General features: G+C 41.6%; 1 protein-coding gene across 10 annotated transcripts in view; it reads left to right on the top strand.

Annotated features, from left to right (window-relative positions):
• Window positions 1-19,281, top strand: part of PUM1 (pumilio RNA binding family member 1) — a 124,186-nt gene that overhangs the window by 44,942 nt on the left and 59,963 nt on the right. For 8 of the 10 annotated variants that reach the window (XM_030539231.1, XM_030539228.1, XM_030539230.1 and 5 more), the window contains 4 exons: window positions 2,568-2,676; window positions 4,560-4,738; window positions 9,931-10,097; window positions 14,032-14,302. In XM_030539231.1, coding sequence (XP_030395091.1) covers window positions 2,568-2,676; window positions 4,560-4,738; window positions 9,931-10,097; window positions 14,032-14,302 — 726 coding nt within the window. The remainder of the gene's footprint in view (window positions 1-2,567; window positions 2,677-4,559; window positions 4,739-9,930; window positions 10,098-14,031; window positions 14,303-19,281) is intronic. The other 2 variants (XM_030539233.1, XM_030539225.1) reach the window with 1 other exon arrangement.

The raw sequence follows: 19,281 nt of genomic DNA, 5'->3' as shown, positions 1-19,281 counted from the left end.
ACAGTACTACAAAGCATTTCAAATGTATCTTTATTTTACTATTGATAGAGAACCTGTTTTAAAGAGTAGTGCAGATACTGCAGGGTTTTTAATATCTAATAATGACTTTAGTGGTTTTTCAAGAACTGTGGGATATACTCTGTTATGCTTACATGTGTAAAGGTGTGTGCATGCCTATCGTGTTCTTACAAATTCAGAAACATGACTTCATACATAACTATTGTGGCAAGACAGTGGCAAAAAGGAAGGCTATGACTGCATGATGAGGTAGAAGGAGAAGCTGGGCTGTGGCAGAACTTACTGAAGTGCATGCCTTCAGTAAAAGAGGAAATACTATTGAGTAGTCTCGGCTTCCTCGATTTATCTATATTTATATCCCATTTGGGTGCCATTCTGATACATGGCCTTTCATCACACAAGATAGAGAAACTGAGGTTTTGTCTGGGTTCCTGTGTGGTAGACTAATCTTCCTGTAGGAGGGCTTTGACCTAGAGAATTGCATGCCATCTGGCATTGCCACCAATTGGTGCACATCATCATATAACTGGATACTTCATATTTTGGACCTTGAGGCTCCTTGCAGGTTAGTTCATGACCATTACTGGCCATGATCTTTTTTTATATTCTCTGATTTGCGTGTGAGATCTATTTCATGTGTGTTTCACCTCCAGCATCATAGGACTTCAGTTTCCTCCCCTCCCGGCACCACCTCTTTGGAGCATTTGTTCAGTGATAGTGGGAAGTGAATTGTATACAATAATTCCTGCTGCCCCCTAAGTTTTCCCCATTGAAGTCTATAGATTCAGACTTGTGGTTATAAACAGCATTGCTGTTAATTTTGTGTTCATTAGTTTATTTAAATTTGTTCTATGCTTGCTACTTATGCAGGCTTTCCCCTAGTAAAGGGTTCAGTTTTGTTTGGCCAGTGCCCTTCTATCTGTTTTCTTATGTAAGGAATTATTCTTTTGTGGTTGCAGATCCTGTAATGGTCTCTTTCGTTCAGTTGCTTCTCAGTGTAGCTTCTAGAATAGGCTTGCCATGGCACCAGGACAGGGGTGGTGTTTGATGTTAGATATTCCACAGCATCACTGATTGTTGATTATGTATCTGAATATAACCTACCTTTTTATCCTTTGTAACTTTAAGTGGTGCAGTAGAGGGAATTCTGCTTTTCATAGGTGAGGTATCAGTTTTATTATAGTACCAGTTTTGCTGTCCTTTGCACAACCTATTACTCTTGATATTCAAATCCATGTACCTTCAGGTATCCTTTGTCGCGGAGAGATTGTTTTACAGTGTGTATCTGAGTCAGACAAGACTTCAGGTTAAAAATACATACACAACTTTTGTTTAGTATCTGCTTCCTCCTCCCCGCCACCATAGATTTAAAAACTGCTTATGCATATTTAAGCCTGCTTCATCACATGTATCTCTTCGTCTTGGAGTGAATATTGGCTCTGTTATCCTGTAACACCCTGAGTTAACACAAACCTTCTGCTAAATTATATAGACTTGAGCTGCTCAGCATTTCTAATATATGGGACACTTTGACTAGTCCTGTTAAGATTTTTATTCATACTGTGCGGTAATCTAAATGAGAGTGTGTTTGTTAATCATCCAGCTCCTTTCATTCTGTCCAGAATTCAGCAGATAACCTTATTTATTGTCGTCCTTGCTATGAATGTGCTACTCTCTCTCTGAATTACACCACTCCCATTGAAACAGAGTATTTTATTTAAAGATTGTACTGTTATTGTCTAAGGCACTTAAACAGCACTTAAAATTCCGCTTGCCATATGTAGTTGCCATAAGGCAGATATTTACTGTATGAACTGCTATTTTAAAAAAGCATCTGTTATGCCAGGTATATGTTTGTGAAGTTTGTCCTTTTTGCTGTTGCTCCACTATGCTGGAATTGATTTAAACTGAGGGTGGTTTTCTATCCTGCCGCCCCTGAATGAAAAGAAAAGGTAAGCACTTTTTCAGAATAACATGAGCTGTGCAGAAGCAGTGGCTTAGAACTGTTCACTCTCATCACTGTATACAAATATTCTCCAAAGCATTAAGTACCCTTAACTTACATGGAATGCACTGGGAGTTGAGGTGCTGGGCACCTTATGGGATCAGACCCACAATATTTGCATGCGAGAGATGGAAATTTCCAGTCTCCTGCATTGGAGTGAAGATTCTGTAGGTAACTATGTACAATTCAGATTCATTAAAACAAGCTCTTCTGATGAGAACATATCTTTCCTACTAAGATTTGTTACAAATGGCTCTCATGCATAGAAATTTGTGAATGCTGATGGTGTGGGGGTGTGTGTGTGTTAGGCATAAAGGGCTGATGCATGTAGGATCTCTCCTATTTTCCTGAGTTACTTTATGCTTCCACAGCATGTAACAATCACTTCATTGCTTTCACCGTGGGAAAGAAGCACTCTGATTGTAAAGTGTCTGTTCGCTTGTTTTAACATGACTGATTTTTTTGTTCTACAAGGAAAAGCTTTATAATTTACACTTGCACTTTTATGCTAACGTTAAACATGTTCATTCCTTTTTATTTGCAGCAGCTGTTGCCAGGTAAAAAGTTTTGGGAAACTGATGATTCAAGCAAAGATGGACCAAAAGGGATATTTTTGGGAGATCAGTGGAGAGACAGTGCTTGGGGAACATCAGGTAACTTCCTTAGCAAGCTGGCTAATTCTGAATTTCACATCTACCAAATATGTCAAAAACCTGGTTGTTTCAGATTATAGCTATTCATACCAGTCCTGTGTAAAACTGGAATTAACAGAAAGCTGAAGAAATCACAAAAGGATCAGTAGAAATAGCAATTGTCACTCAGATATGTAGTCTACTAAATCATACATGTTGTGTACATGTATAATGTAGGTGGAACAGTTGCAGTTATTATGGCTGCCTAACAATTATAAATTCTTTATTTTCATTTGTTTGTAACTTTTAACAAACTTTAATGATTTGGGCTGAAAGTTTCCATGCCACAAGCTCCAGGATAAAGTTTTCAAAAGTGCCTAAGGCCAGGTCTGCACTACAGTTTAAAGTTGACATAAGGCAGCTTATGTCAACCTCTAATTCTGTAAGCGTCAATGCTAAAGCATTGCTCCCACTGATGTAAGTTCCCCCCACTACACCGACCTAATCACTCCACCTGCAGGAGAGGTATAGTGCTGTAGATTGATGTAGTTAGACTGATGCAGTGTCTGTATCGGCACTGTTACTTGCATCACCTATCAGCTCTGCGCCCTTCCAACAGGGAGCTCTGCACTGATCTGAGAGCCTGGGCACTCAGCCCCCAACACTGCCCCTCTTAAGTTGGTGCAAGCATTCCTGGTGAGGATGCGCACCGCTGGCAGAAGGAGGATAGTGTGGACATGAAAAACCGCAGTAATTACTGTGGTGGCTGTAAGTTGACCCTAACATAGGTCGACTTAATTGTGTAGTGTAGACAAGGCCTAAGTCACTTTTGAAAATAGGATGTAGGCTGCAACATCCTATCGACTTTTAATGAAACTTAGACGCTGAAGTAATTTTAAGCATTCGTGCAGATTTTAGCCCTAGTCTTACCTCTTTCACTGGCTACTGTTAATCTTCCTGCCTACGCCTCAGTCATTCTTTCTTCATACCCCTACCTAGAAGGCAGGCAAGTAGTAGTTGTCCTTTTTCCTCTCCCTTGTAGAGATGAGATAACTGAGGGATCTGAGAGGTTGCACATGGCCATTTCTTGCAGAGCTGGGGCCAAAACCTGGGAGGGAATTAATCAGTTGGGGGGTAGGGAGTATAAGATCATGTAATTAGGCTGTATCAATTCATGCACCCAAAGAGGCAAATAAAAGATTGCATGGACCAACTTAGAGTTCTGGCATTTCTAACTTGAGTGCTGGACTTTGCAGTCTTAACAATCTTTCATTTGATTATCTTTTTTATGGAGATATGAAAAAGATATTGGGAAAACCGTTTTTAGAAATGTTCCCTTTTCAGCTTGTCAGTGATTGGGGCTGTCAAGCAGTGCAAGGCGCCAAGCGCCCCCAAATCCTTTAGAAGCCAATGGTGGTTGAAGGTCCTGAGTACTTTCAGGATCAGGTCCCTGAGGAGTGGATGTTTTTCTGTGATATTTCCTAGCCATGGCCTCATTTAATGCAGATTAAGACAGTTTCCCCACTACAGGAGCAATCAGAAAATTTCAGGCTTTCTGTTTAAAACAAAACAAAAAAACCCACAACCTGCTCTTCATCAAAGATATTTTCAGTGAAAGGAGGAAAGCCAGTCTCTTCCACCCTTGTGGACATCGTCTAACTGTCAAAATGACAGCTGCTTTGTTTGTAAATTCTCTTTATAATTAAGACACTCTGCAAAGCTTTTCTAGTGACTTACTCATCTTTGTAATTGGATGGGAAGTCCCTTTGGGCAGAGTCTGTTTCTGTTGTGTGTTTATACAGTGCCTGTCACAATGGGGCTATGGTCTATGGCTAGGGCCACGGCACGGTAAGGTAGTACTACTGCTAATGAACCTTAAATGTATGTGTCTGGATTTGTTGTAGATCATTCTGTTTCCCAACCAATAATGGTTCAGAGAAGACCTGGTCAAGGCTTTCATGTGAATAGTGATGTCAACTCGGTGCTGTCGCCACGGTCAGAGAGCGGAGGACTTGGAGTTAGCATGGTAGAATATGTGTTGAGCTCATCTCCTGGGGATTCCTGTCTCAGAAAAGGAGGATTTGTAAGTGTGCCTGATTCTGAAATTTGAGTTTCCATGATTTTTTTCTCCTTCCATTTGTTGCTGTTTTTTACCTCCTTCCCAAAGACAGATATTCTGTCTCTTGTGGGTGTTGTGGTTGTATCCACCACCATGTCAAAAAGGGTAAGCCACCATCTTAGTAGTTGTTCATGCTTAAGTGATGGGTTGTAGGAGAAGGAAATACAGCTGGAGTGAGATGGCCAGCAGTCTCTGATCCTGTTGGTGAACACACCTGCTGTCTTGAGACACTAGACTCCTGGCTGGAAATACGATCTGCAAAAATACTTGGCTAAATGCTGGTGTTCTTGAATACTCTTTAAAGCATGCTTTGCTATGAGCTTATTCTCAGTTTTTTTCAAATGTGTGTTGCAAAAATCATTGCACATTAACAAATGGCACATTACATAGTGGGAATTTACTCAAGGACTGTTCTCTTTTCTGTGACCAGTGTGCTGCTCCTCACTATGTGCTTCTGGCAAAGAAGGGAGCAGAGCAGCCAACTCATACTACTTGTTAACTAGCCCCTCTCTCGCTTGTAAGGAGAGAGACGGGTATAATCAAGTCCCATCCCACTGCAGTGGGAAGAAATCGTACACCCTCAAACTGCCAAGAGGGGATAGCTCTCAAACTCCCAAACATCTACTAGCTGGTTGATATAGGAGGGGTATGGTGGAGCACAGATGCCTCATCTATCATATAAGGTGTTGTACTCACTCCTTCTACTAGTTGTTCTGAGTTTCCCATCAGAACATAACTTCTGCACCCTTCTGGAGAGCCTCATTCCATAGAATCATAGCACTGGAAGGGACCTTCAGAGGTCGTCTTAGTCCTGTTGTGAATGCAGGGGACTGGACTAGTATTATCTAGACCATGCCTAACAGGCATTCTGAGATTTTTGAAAGCAGCTTAGACAACGACGGAGATTCCCCATCCTCTCTAGGCCAGGGGTCGGCAACCTTTGAGAAGTGGCGAGCCAAGTCTTCAGTAATTTAAGGCTTAGTGTGCCAGTAATAAACTTTACAGGGGTCTCCTGACAGAACCCCAGACTGGCAGCGGGCTGAGCGGGGCTGGCGGCGGGGATCCCGGCTGGCAGGGGCCAGCAGACGGAACCTCAGACCTGCAGCGGGATGAGTAGCTCATCCTGCTGCCGGTCTGGGATTCTGTCTGCCACCCACGCTGCCGGTCTGGGGTTCTGTCTGCCACCAGCTCTGCTCACCCCGCGGACGGTCTGGGGTTCTGTCCGCCACCCACGCGGTCGGTCTGGGGTTCTGTCCGCCAGCACCTGCCAGCCGGGGTCCCATCCACCAGCTCCGCTCACCCCGCGGCTGGCCTGGGGTTCCGTCTATCCAGTCTGGCTGCGGGATGTGCAGGGCTGACGGCTGGGACCCCAGACCATCGGCGCAGGCAACAGACGGAGCCCCAGACTGGCAGTGTGCTGAGCCGCTCAACCTGCTGCCAGTCTGGAGTTCTGTCTGCCGGCCCCACTCAGCCTACTGCCGGCCCAGGTTCCATCCATCCAGGCAAGCGGCAGACGGAGCCCCAGACCAGTAGCGCGCTGAGTGGGGCCGGCAGCCAGAACCCCAGACCAGTGGCAGGCTGAGTGGCTCAGCACGCTGCCAGCTGGGGGTTCCGTCCATTGAGGCTGGCAGCGGGCTGAGTGGGACCCCGGCTAGCAGAAGTGTGCTAGTAAAAATGGGCTCCCGTGCCGCAGGTTGCCAACCCCTGCTCTAGGCAATGTATTCTAATGCCTAACCATCCTGACAGGAAGATTTTTCCGCATGTCCAACCTAAACTTCCCTTGCTGCAAGTAAAGCCTGTTGTTTCTTATCCTATCCTCAGTGGTTAACTAGAACAATTTTTCTCCCTCCTTCTTGTAACAACCTTTTTATGTACTTGAAAACTGTTACATGTCCCCCCTCACTCTTCCCTTCTCCAAACTAAACAAACCCATTTTTTTCAATCTACCCTCATAGGTCACTTTTGTTGCTCTTTTCTGGACTTTTTCCAATTTGTCCTTATCTTTCCTGAAATATGGCACCCAGAATGGGACACGATACTCCAGTTGAGTCTGTATCAGCGCAGATTAGAGCAGAATAATTACTACTTCTGTCGTGCTTACAACACTCCTGCTAATAGATCCCAGAATGATGTTTGCTTCTTTTGCACCAGTATTGCACTGTTGACTCTCATTTAGCTTGTGATCCATTATGATCCCCAGATCCCTTTCCACAGTACTCCTTCCTAGGCAGTTTTTTCCTGTTTTGTATGTGTGCATCTGATTGTTCCTTCTCAAGTAAAGTACTTTGCATTTCTTTATTGAAATTTATCCTATTTACTTCAGATCATTTCTCCAGTTTGTCCAGTTTATTTTGAATTTTAATCTTATCCTTCAAAGCACTTGCGACCCCTCCCAGTTTGGTATCATCCACAAACTTTATACGTTTATTTTTTATCAGCGCCTAATTAGTAGGTGCCTGGTAAATTTGTTGAGCCCTGGCACTTAATAAGAAAGAAGTAGGGCTTGGATGCTGATAAGTGTTTAGAAATCTGAAAAATTTAAAGGAAGCAGGGAAACTGTTAACTAATCTAATGTTGGCGAATAGTCTAAATGGTGGTTTATGATGAAAACACAGTATTTTTTATACAAGTCCTTATCATTCCAAATTGATAACTGCTACACCATAGTAAATTACATTCTTTCTTTAAAGGAAAACTGCCCCAATATGATCGAAAGATAAGGGGCCAAGGTAATAAGATCATAAGAGTGGCCACACTGGGTCAGACCAAAGGTTCATCTAGCCCAGTATCCTGTCTTCCGACAGTGGCCAGTGCCATATGCCCCAAAGGGATTGAACAGAACAGGTAATCATCAAGTGATTCATCCCATTGCCCATTCCTAGCTTCTGGCAAACAGAGGCTAGGGACACCATCCCTACACATCCTGGTTAATAGCCACTGATGGACCTGTCCTCCATGAACTTACCTAGTTCCTTTTTTGAATCCTTTTATAGTATTGGCCTTCGCAACATCCTCTGGCAAAAGTTCCACAGGTTGACTGTGCGTTGTGTGAAGAAATACTTCCTTTTGTTTGTTTTAAACCTGCTGCCTATTAATTTCATTTGCTAACCCCTTGTTCTTGTGTTATGAGAAGGAGTAAATAACACTTCCTTGTCTACTTTCTCCACACCACTCATGATTTTATAGACCTCAATCATATCACCCCTTAGTCGTCCTTTTCCAAGCTGAAAAGTCCGAGTCTCATTAATCTCTCCTCATATGGCAGCCGTTCCATACCCATCATCATTTCTGTTGCCCTTTTCTGAACCTTTTCCGATTTCAAGATACCTTTTTTTGAGATGCGGCAACCACATCTGCACACGGTATTCAAGGTGTGGGCGTATCATGGATTTATATAGAGGCAATACGATATTTTCTGTCTTACTACCTATCCCTTTCTTAAGGATTCCCAACATTCTGTTCACTTTTTTGACTGCCGCTGCACATTGAGTGGACGTTTTCAGACAACTATCCACAGAGATTCCAACATCTTTCTTGAGTGGTAACAGCTACTTTAGACCCCCATCATTTTATATGTATACTTGGGATTACGTTTTCCACATTTTTCTGCAGTTTCACATTTGAGTTCCTTCAGAACTCTTGGGTGAATACCATCTGGTCCTCGTGACTTATTACTGTTTAGTTTATCAGTTTGTTTCAAATGTCCTCTAATGACACCTCAATCTGGGAAAGTGCCTCAGATTTGTCACCTAAAAGAATGACTCAGGTTTGGGAATCTCCCTCACATCCTCAGCCTTGAAGATGGATGCAAATATCCTTTATTAGACCAACTTCTGTTAGTGAGCCCTTGTCTCTCTCACCAACAGAAGTTTGTCCAATAAAGGATATTACTCACCCACCTTCTCTCTAATATCCCGGCATTGACACTGCTACAACAACACTGCATATACCAATAAGCTCAATGCACTGTTATTAATGTGCAGAATAACGATCTGTTATTGCCATATTTAAACTGTGAAATGAAGTTGAAAATGAGGCTCAGTCCTGAAACCGATAGGCTTGTTTGATAGTCCTGTTTGGGTGAGTAAAGGTTGGAGGGTTGGGCCCAATTTATATTCATAACTGAACTGGCATTTTCTAGTTTACTGATGATGCTAATTAGTAAAAATGCTGTTTTACTGAATGGTGGCATCAGAAGAGCTTTACTTTCTAAACACAAAATGTCTAGTTCAAATATGAAATAAGGTTCTACCAGTAGATAATCTGTAGTAAGGCAGAATGGAAACTTACTATAGTTTTCATAGCGTTCAGGCACTACTCGCATCATGCATGAACTACTTTTCGCTCATTTGTAGTAGTAAACTGTCAATGAATGCAGCTTTCTTTAGTGGAAAATATTTTCTCTATGTGCTGCTAGAAGACATCGCTCCCTTCCCCACACACAAATATGTGAAACTGAAGTATGGCCCATTGCAAACACACAGGCATGAGACAGGGTTCAGAGTGGTAGCCGTGTTAGTTTGTGTCAGCAAAAACAACCAGGAATCCTTGTGGCACATTAGAGACTAACAAATTTATTTAAGCATAAGCTTTCGTGAGCTAAAACCCACATGCATCTGGTGAAGTGAGTTTTAGCCCACGAAAGTTTATGCCCAAATAAATTTATAAGCATCAGCGTAGTTTTACTTATGTCAGTAGTCCCATTGGGCAAAATTTTCAAAAGCATGCGTCCCATTTTTCAAAAGTGAGTTTAGGTTCTTAAAGCCTGAGTGTTATTGAAAGTCAGTGTGACTTAAACTGCTAAATGCCTAAAGTCAGTTTTGAAAATAGAATGTGAAGGCTCTTGAAAGTGTTACCCATTAAAGTAAATGTTTAAAGTGTTAACAAAATCAGGCACTGACTTACTGCATAGAGGAAACTGTTAAATTGATTGTGTATAATCTTGTAAAATACACAGAGTAGACTTGGAAAGAAAAAAAATACTGATTCCGTAACTGCTTGCAGTTATGATAATGGTAAATGTTACCTATTATTATTACAAGTAAAAATGACTTTTTAAGATGACATGTCCCTTTAACTTTGCAATTTGTTATCCCCAGGGAGAAAAATAAACTTGATCTCAAAATGAATACATTAAAATGTTATATTTTTTCCAGGGTCCAAGGGATGCAGAGAATGATGAAAATGATAAAAGTGATAAGAAAAATAAGGGCACATTTGATGGAGATAAATTAGGAGATCTAAAGGAGGAGGGAGATGTGATGGATAAGACCAATGGTTTGCCTGTACAAAATGGGATTGATGCAGATGTCAAAGATTTCAGGTATAAGCTTTGTTACCTGTGAATTAGTTTGTGTTGCATTTAATTTTGTTGGAAATCCTGCAAGAGCGCTGTCTTTTGTTCTATCTGTACAGCACCTAGCACAATGGAGTCCTGATCCAATAATAAGTCCTGTGGTGGCAGTGCCAAAAAGACTCGAGAGGGAGAGAGATGACAGGTCATCTTAGGCACCTTTTCATGGCATCTTCAGCACAGACGTTAGAGATGGAGAACACCTATTAGTTTAGTCTGTCCATTGGCCTGTGCAGGACTGGTTCCATGCTATATATTTGTTTTTAAATATTTCATGCAATGGCATGAAAACGTCAGCTATTTTCCTGGGGAGACTGTCCCTAGATATTGTCCTTGCTTGTAGGCCATAGTCTAACTTCTTTAATATTATATTTGTAGTTTTGAAATCAGAATTTCCTGGAATCAGGGCCGTTAAACTGTGTGCGTGCTGCTGTATTGTTACTGTATAATCACCTACTTACTATGCTGTGTTCTCTGTCAAAAACAATGGAAACGGCTATAGAATAAAATAAATTAGGTGCTGTGAGAAATGCATCCATTTTAACAATTGATCATATACCATTGGCCTTAAGAGTACTATGACTCATTCCACTTTTCAATCCAGTCCTTGCATAATGCAGTTTGAATATTATGAGAGGAGCTTTAGGAACGTTTTAAGGGGTGACTTGTAGAGCAACAGCATTAACTTGTTGGACCAATTACCTACAGCTCTGCAAAGATGAGACACCTTTTGAAAAAAATTCTCATTCTATCAGTTTTTAGAACTGTTGTCCTGACCCAGAAACCAACCATAGGAAGAGAAATAAGAGACAGTTGGACGTCAGAAGGGAGAGCAACTGAAATTGTTAATGTTGAGACCAAAATAACTTTTTTTTTTTTTTTAAATGAAGTGTTCAGGAAGGAGGGTCCATTGAAGTCAATCAGGTGGTGGATTAGGGATCTCCTTTTCTTGGATTCCTTAAAACTATAAATACAAGTCACAAAGTGAGCAAAATGAGGAGAAGCTTGTTTGTAAGTGTCGTGGAGTCTGGGGGTGATGCTCTGGAACTGCTCCCTACAAAGCCAGTCAGGACTCTGGTGAAGTCTCCTCTCTGTGAGCAAACTGTCTTCAGGGCAAGCAGCTCACATGGCTTCCATCTTCCTGGGTCTGACTTTGGAGCATTCAGCATCCTCTGCCCCTTCATGCGCTTCCTACAGCGAGTCTATCCAGGCGGAGTTCTGAGGAAAGCAGAGGGTCCTCGCACCCCTACTTCGCAGTCAGACATGACTCTTAGCCAACTAGTAAAACAGAGGTTGATTAGATGACAGGAACAAAGTCTAAAACAGAACTTGTAGGTACAGAGAACAGGACCCCTCAGCCAGGTCTGTTTGGGGGGACAGTGAGCCAGACAACCAAGTCTGCTTCTCATGCCATATCCCCAGCCAGCCCCAAACTGACTCACCCTCCCACCCCTCCTCCTCTTTTTTGTTCCTTTCCTGGGCCAGGAGGTCACCTGATTCCTTTGTTCTCTAATCCTAAGGCCATTAGTTGCCAGGAGACAGTGTGTCAGCCATTTATGCACACTGTTGTTGCACACTGGCCCTTTGCTCTGCAACAATCACACCCCCTAGAGATTTAAGAAATGCATATGGGAAACCGAGGCACCCCTGAACAGTCCCACTGCGTCACAGTAGGTCAAACATTTATTAATTTTAAATTGAATATCATCATTAGTATTTTAAAACAGGAGTGGAATTGCATACACATTTCACAGAAAATTGCTTTTTATAAATGAGGCGGGGGAACACTTCAGATTATAACAGTGGGCCTTTCATGAACCCACTTCTATACCGGTGTTAGCAAATGTGTCTGCTGATTGGATCTGCCAGGAGACTACCTCGTTGTCTATTCTCATAGTGTGGGGAATCTCCAATTCCCATGTTAGCGCTCTGTCTTTGAGTGGAGATGTCATCACAGGAGAGCAGCCTTGTCCAAAAGATTTTCAACCAGTCACAGCTCCTTTTGCTTTTTTTTTGCTGCCAAGTGAGTTATTACAAACCTTTTCCAAATCTGATTTGATCAGCATCCAGCTAGAGTAGTTACAGTTTGAGAGGCTCTATAGAGCCTATCTCCAGTTTTCCTGGTCAGTATTTCAGTTCTGTGGTGTACAGCACCTATTTATAAAATATCCCTTGTGGTGTTAATAACTCAGATAATCTAAAAACTGACAATTGAGTAGGCCAGGGTCTGTGTTATGCTTAGATGCATAGCACATGAGGATTTATACCTCCAGGACTCTAGTTTGGTCTGGAGTTTGGCATGACTCTGGAACTGCTCTGTTTTATGCACCCTGCAGCCTCTCTCTCTAGAGCTGTTTGGCAGCCCAGAATAATCAGATTTCACAATGCTCCTGCACAACCCTCAAAGAACATGACCAGGGCCATTTGGCCAGGCCTGCACTTGATGGTGTCCTGGTGGGCTGCTTATGTTGCTTTGGCACTCTAAAGGAACCAAATTGGAGCCCAGAATCAAAGCCAACGTATGCTTTTGGTTTTTGCTCTATATGCAGTTGTGTTTTTGTATTATGCTGAAAATAGAATGGCCAGTTTCACTTCTTTGCAGAATTGTAATGCTTGTTGTGTTTGAGATCCTAATCTGAAGGAAGATGTTTGTTTTTATTATTGTGGAGGGTGAGAGAAAAGGGCTTCCTGTAGAAATGATAGGAAATGGTAGAGACAAATGTCTGTAATATTATACAGGCTTTGAACAACTATTTTCTCTTTTTCACTTCCCCATTTCTAAATCTTGATTAAACTCACTGTCAGGGTTCATTAAATTTACATTCTAAATTCTCATAACGTGACAAATTAGTTGCTTGGTAAAGAGGTCTCAGGCTTTGTTTCCCAAATGTGGCCTATTTAAAGTGTCCTGGAGTTAAAATGTGGGGATGGTTTTAAATTTTTTTCTGTTGCTGACAATTGTTTATAGGCTGTGCAGTAAGCGCAATTAGCTAACCAATATCATTCATTAAATTATATGATTAACATGTACCAAGATACTTAGCTATCAAATGGTTCTATATAAAATTATTTAAATACAACCATGCTAATTTCAATTCTGTTTGAAATGCATGCTGCTTGCCAAATGCAAAAATGACAGCATTGTTTGGAGGAAGGGTAAGCATCTAGGAAAGCGTCCGAAACACTGGAGAATTTTTTTTAAATGGCTTAATACATTGCAGTCAGATGTCTTCATTTGTACAGACCTTTAAATAAAATAAATATTAATATGACCTCATTGATTCACTATCTGTAGGAAAGAAACCATTTCAGAAGAAATACACCTCTACCCTGATGTAACGTGACCCAATATAACACCGGTTTGCATATAGCGCAGTACTCCCAGGGCTCCGGCTGCTGTGGGAAGCCCATGGCCCTTTAAATCACCGTTGGAGCCCTGCCACCACTACTCCAGGGCTCCGGCAGCAGGGCTCGGGTGATGATTACGGCCAGAGCCCCAGGCTCTTTAAATCACCACTGGAGCCCTGCCACCACTACTCCAGGGCTCCGGCAGCAGGGCTCGGGTGATGATTACGGCCAGAGCCCCAGGCTCTTTAAATCACCACTGGAGCCCTGCCGCCGCTACCCCGATATAACGAGGTTTCACCTATAACGCTGTGGGGATTTTTGGCTCCCGAGGACCGCGTTACATCAGGGTAGAGGTTTATGTTGGTAGCATACTTGGATTGTATGCTTAACATGAGCACATCTAGCTGTTTCTTTCTAGAGCATTTGAGTTGAACAGTATCTGCCTGTAATTCTGGTTGGCGCCAGGGTCGGCTGTCAGTGATGCCAAAAGGTGTTGCCAGTTTATCTTTCTGAGCAGATACGTTTTAGTGACACGTAACTTTTCCTTTTTGTGTAGCCGTACACCTGGTAACTGCCAGAACTCTGCTAATGAAGTGGATCTCTTGGGTCCAAACCAGAACGGATCCGAGGGTTTAGCCCAGCTGGCTAGCACTAATGGTGCCAAGCCTGTGGAGGATTTCTCCAACATGGAATCCCAGAGTGTTCCCCTGGACCCCATGGAACATGTTGGCATGGAGCCGCTTCAGTTTGATTACTCCGGCACTCAAGTACCTGTGGACTCCGCAGCTGCAACGGTGGGACTCTTTGACTACAATTCTCAACCACAGGTAAACTATTCCCACAGATGTTGCACCTCTTTTCTTCCCCAACCCTTCCAGTAGTTGCATCTGACTCGCTGGTTTGAGTTGCCCCAGAGATATCTTGTTACTTTGTTACTTGATTGGAGGTGCTGGGTCACTTGACCTAAGGGGAACATTGTTCAGTAATGAGAGAGGTGATCTGTACAGGACTCTGCTAAAGTTAGCCAGGTGCAGGAGACTTGTCTGATCAGTGGCAAACAGAAAATGGCAAAATGCGTCCAAGTAGCATTAAGCACATTTAATAGTAGTAGTTATAAAGCTGCATTGAGTTAAAATAGAAACCTACATGTTTGTTTTATTAGAGAAGGAAACAAGCTGCTGCTGAATTATTGTGTCTTCATACAGTTGACATTTGAAAAAGCTGCTTTCAAATAACAGACCAACAAATGCAAAAAAACTGACTAAAGTCGTCAGGTGCATTCGTGCCTAGATGTTGCAACACTCGTTGGGGACCTCTGCAATTCCAAATCACTACAGGGTAATTGAAGAAAAGTGTGTCAGCAAGAACTTAGTAGCTTTTGCTTGATCATGGATTAAGACAGAATGAGATCAGGATCCAGTGTAATTTTTGGGGATCTCCCCCATTACTTTTTTCCTCAGCCTGAATACCCTCCCTCCTACCCAGACAGCCCAGTATGGTGCTGCTTGGACAGACTAGTCCTTGATCTACATTCTGGCCCCTTTTGAACGCTAGTCTTAGAGTGGATTCTTGAATCTAGATCTGCTCCTGTTCCTGCTGGTTTGTGTAACAACCGTAAACTTTTGTTCCTTTTCTTTTGTTGGTATTAAAGCCCTCAAAAAAAGTTACAGCTTAAAACAAAGTTGTCATGGCTGGTTGAAGAGCATGTGTCTAGTCATCCATTCATAAAGCACGTGTTGGTATGCCTAGTAGACAGTGAAAGGTTGTACTTCTTGGTAGCCAGTATGCTGTATAGTCTACTAGCCCCTGACATGATCTTGATATTTGAAGTTTCTTTATACAAGATGTTTTTAGAGTTCACAAGTAAATTGGTATTAGTAAAACATATATTTAGTTTATAATTTAATAACTTGAAAATGACCAAACCAATTTTTTGTAAATGTTGTATTCATCTCTCGGGTAAAAGCTTTGATGCAGAGGATTACCTCAGAAAACACTTTTTTATAATGAAACTGACACACTTGAAAACGAGTGTTTGTAGTGGAAATATTCACACAGTCCTAACAGTGGGCCTGCGTTGGAGCTTATTAAGATGAATTGTTTTTTAAGGTATGATTATGGTCAGAAAGGTTACTGCAGAAATTTGACATCTGCTTAATTAGCGTTATACTCTCCTTCAATGTCTTGCATATAAAATCAAGTCAAATCAAGTTTTATTTTTTCTGCAATCCTGCAAGCTCTGTTATGGGAAAATCTGGTATCTGTTTCTCTTTTGTACCTACTACTGACAATAAAATTCTGGAAGCAGAGCTTCACTGAAGAGCTTGTTACAGCATGAAGCAAATTATAGTAGTTTTCTTTTCTGTGGCTAGATTAGATCTGCATAGATTGCAGTAAGATTTTTTGTTTTGTTTTTTTGGTTTTGTTTTTTTAATGTAAACTAAGTAGATTTGTCAGTACGGAGAGCCTTTTTCCAAACATACGCACTTTAATTATTTCACTGCTGAACTCTTTGCCTCTCTTGCCATCACACCTTGACACACGCACTCCAGTTCTATACTGCTTTTTTAAACTACTCGGATTTCACTGGAACATGAGGATGCACAAGCAAGCTAGACAACAGGTAGTATATGTCCATTCAACATATCTGGAGCACTCAACTCGGCTACTCAGATCAAGGTAATGATATTGTGGATAACCAGATCAGAAACACTCTGATGGGAACTAGGACTTGGATATTTCAACCTTATTTTTGTGTTTTGATAGTAGCCTCATCTGTTTACTTACACCTGTAGTAACCTTATATTATAGTGTTTGAAAACATACACTACATTAATGTAGGGCTTTCATTGTTGTGGCTCTTAACTCTGAATTGTAACTTTCCACTTCTTAACATATGTCAGTATAAAATGCAATATCCTTGGCTCAGAAGAACAGAGGAGGATTTACTTAATGTCTCCAGTAGCTAGTGTTTCCAGGGGTCTGTTCAAAAATAGTTTCTGGTCCTATTGTCTGCCAATTACACATTGTACTTTGGAGTAGAATATATTTCTAAGTAAAACTGGAAGCTCTACCAGATGGCGGTTATGATTGTGTTTTGACCTGTAGTAAAATCTGGCTTACACAGGACCTCATTTGTATAGCACCTTTTGTAGGGCATTGGAAAAGATGCCATATACTTCGAATGGATTACAGATCAGTGCAGCTAAAAGCAATATTAAGAAGGAAAAGTCTTAACCATGCATAATCTGATTAGAAATGTCAGATGTTTATATTGCAAAAGGAAACTGGATTACACAAATCAGAACTTTATAACATTGACATAATATAAGCTTGTGATGCCCCAGTTTTTTGCAAGTTTTTCTCCTATGACCTCTTGATGAGGTGTTCTGTGACATTAGCTTTATGTGTAGGTGAAACTCTGAGAGTTTTAGGATTTAAAACAGTATCTCAAACATATCAACAAACCTTGTTCAGACATGTCTTCGCCATGAGCTGTATCCTACTATATGAATGTGACTGATATTAGGCTAAAATGTTATGTGCTTAAATATTTTTGTACCTGTAGTACTATTTCTTAGATTCTCACTGTTTTAATTGAAAAGGTAAAAATGAATCTTTTGTACAAGGGGAAAGATACCCAAATGAATATCAGTGTCAGAGCCAAAAACAGCAGTAGGTCAAGAGTACAAAAATACAGGTTCATTTAGGGTCAGGACTTGGTTATAATAAGCTTTTTGTTTGGGTTTTTCTCTTTGATCTTCTGTACCAATCCAGGTGTCTGGAGGTTCCTCACTGCCAAGAGATGGAGACAGTGCATTGAGACTTTATTAATATCTTCTGAATACATCGGGTTTGCTGGCTCTCAGAGCTCAGTTGTTTTTGTCTCAGCAGATGGAGTATCAGCTGGCTAAGAGAATAAAGCAGAGAATAATGCGGGCCTTGGATGCCTGCAGGAATTTCTAGTCACACAGCAGCAAGGAGCAGCCTCTGTAGCACTTTGGTGGGGACCACAAACTACAGTTAGGATAAAAACATCCTTCCTCAAGATATCCACAATGACTGGAGTGAAGAGCCTGTGACTTATGCAGAACTGGGCGGATTCTGTCCTCCAAAGACTGTTCGTGTTGCCTTCCCCAGGGACTGCTAAAGAGCCTTAATCTGCTTTCTTTAGGCGCGTCTTCTGGTGTCCTAGCTGCTTCAAGACCTCAAGCCCATCACCCCTATCCCTTCCAGAGTCTGCAGTTGGACTCTTAGGTAGCCGTTGCCATCCCTGTCTCCCCTAGTTGAACCCCTCTTGGAACATTGCCTCTAGATCTGAAGCTCAGAGTGGTTGTTGCTACTGCTCCTGTCTTTCCTACTTTTGCTTCCATAAACGCTCAGACATAGTGACAATAGAAATATGTGTATATATAGCTACCTGAAAATGTCTTCTCTCTGATTGATGAGATCCATAGGGCCAGTACCATGCATATTTCCACCTGCTTGCATTTCAGTGGCAGGATCAGAAGACCCTACCTTCTGAAGTTTGCTCCAGTTGAGAACTTCCACAGCCAGGATAATTCAGATCTATATTCTTAAATTATAGACTGTATTAAATGAAATTTGAGGAAAAAACAACAATTTCTCCAGAGAATGGTAAATTTTGCATAATGATGACAAACCCCAAATCCTTATTTCCATCTCTATTTGAGATCATCAGTTTGTCTCCTGGGTGGGCTGGATCTGTGGACTTTATTAGCCAACAAAAGGAAATTTTCAGGTAAGCATGGATACGTTTTCCTTTTCTTTGCACTGAGGTCCACAGATCTATTAAAATGGGATTTTCATAGCAGCGTGCCGCTGGGTGAAAGCATGATCATTCTTTAAATAGGGATATCCAAAACAAGATACTTTATAAATAATCTATTTCCTCCATCTTTCCCTGGGAACTAAGGCATGTAGAAGACTTCTGCCAAAAAGAGAGGAAATGGCATGACTAAGATTGGATGACCAGTAAGCAGAACTTGATGAACTTAAATATTGATGGCCACGTGGCTCTGTCGCCAGTTTCAATACAGGAGATGTGGCTTCTCTGCCCTGTGATTGTCACTGTTGCTAAGGCCTGGAATTGGATGCTTAACTGAAGCATTCAATATTTCTTGAATTTACTTAAGGAGTGATTTGCTATGCCAGTTGAGGACTATCTATCTGAATTAAAGTATAATACTGGGTCTCATTAGAGAAAGCTTGTAACTTCAAATTAAAAAAACCTCATGTGACTAGAGGTAGTAGTTTACTCTAATGGATAGGAAGTACAACACGGCCTAGAGGGTATCTGTCTGGGTAGTGCTGTAAGGAGCAGAAAGTGTTTCCAAGGTGGTGCTCTCTGAAATAAAGTTGATGCCCTAAGGAAGCATTTACTGTTGGGATTTGTCCAGGAAAAGGAAGTTTTGTATATGCTGAGAACATTATACTACAGAGATTTGATCTTTATGCTTGGACACTCTTATTCACCCACAGTGAAACCCTCCCGGAGGATATCCAGGCTGTTTCTTTGGTTTAACCTGGCAGTTAAATTATGGACTTTTCCCACCCAGTGGAATAAGTTATTTTTGTTGACTTTTCTTTTGGTGTCCATGCCAGCAATAATCACTTCGTCCAAGTATTCATTTTAAACTTGTCTGGTCCTAGATGGAGGATTGGCTTTACAGTAACAGACCTCTCTGAGAGATCATAGAATCATAGAACAGAATCTCAGGGTTGGAAGGGACCTCAGGAGGTCATCTAGTCCAACCCCCTGCTCAAAGCAGGACCAATGTCCAAC

This window comes from Gopherus evgoodei, chromosome 20, assembly GCF_007399415.2.
Source record: "Gopherus evgoodei ecotype Sinaloan lineage chromosome 20, rGopEvg1_v1.p, whole genome shotgun sequence".
In the NCBI taxonomy this organism is placed as follows: Eukaryota; Metazoa; Chordata; order Testudines; family Testudinidae; genus Gopherus; species Gopherus evgoodei.
This window is presented reverse-complemented; position numbering and strand designations above follow the sequence as displayed.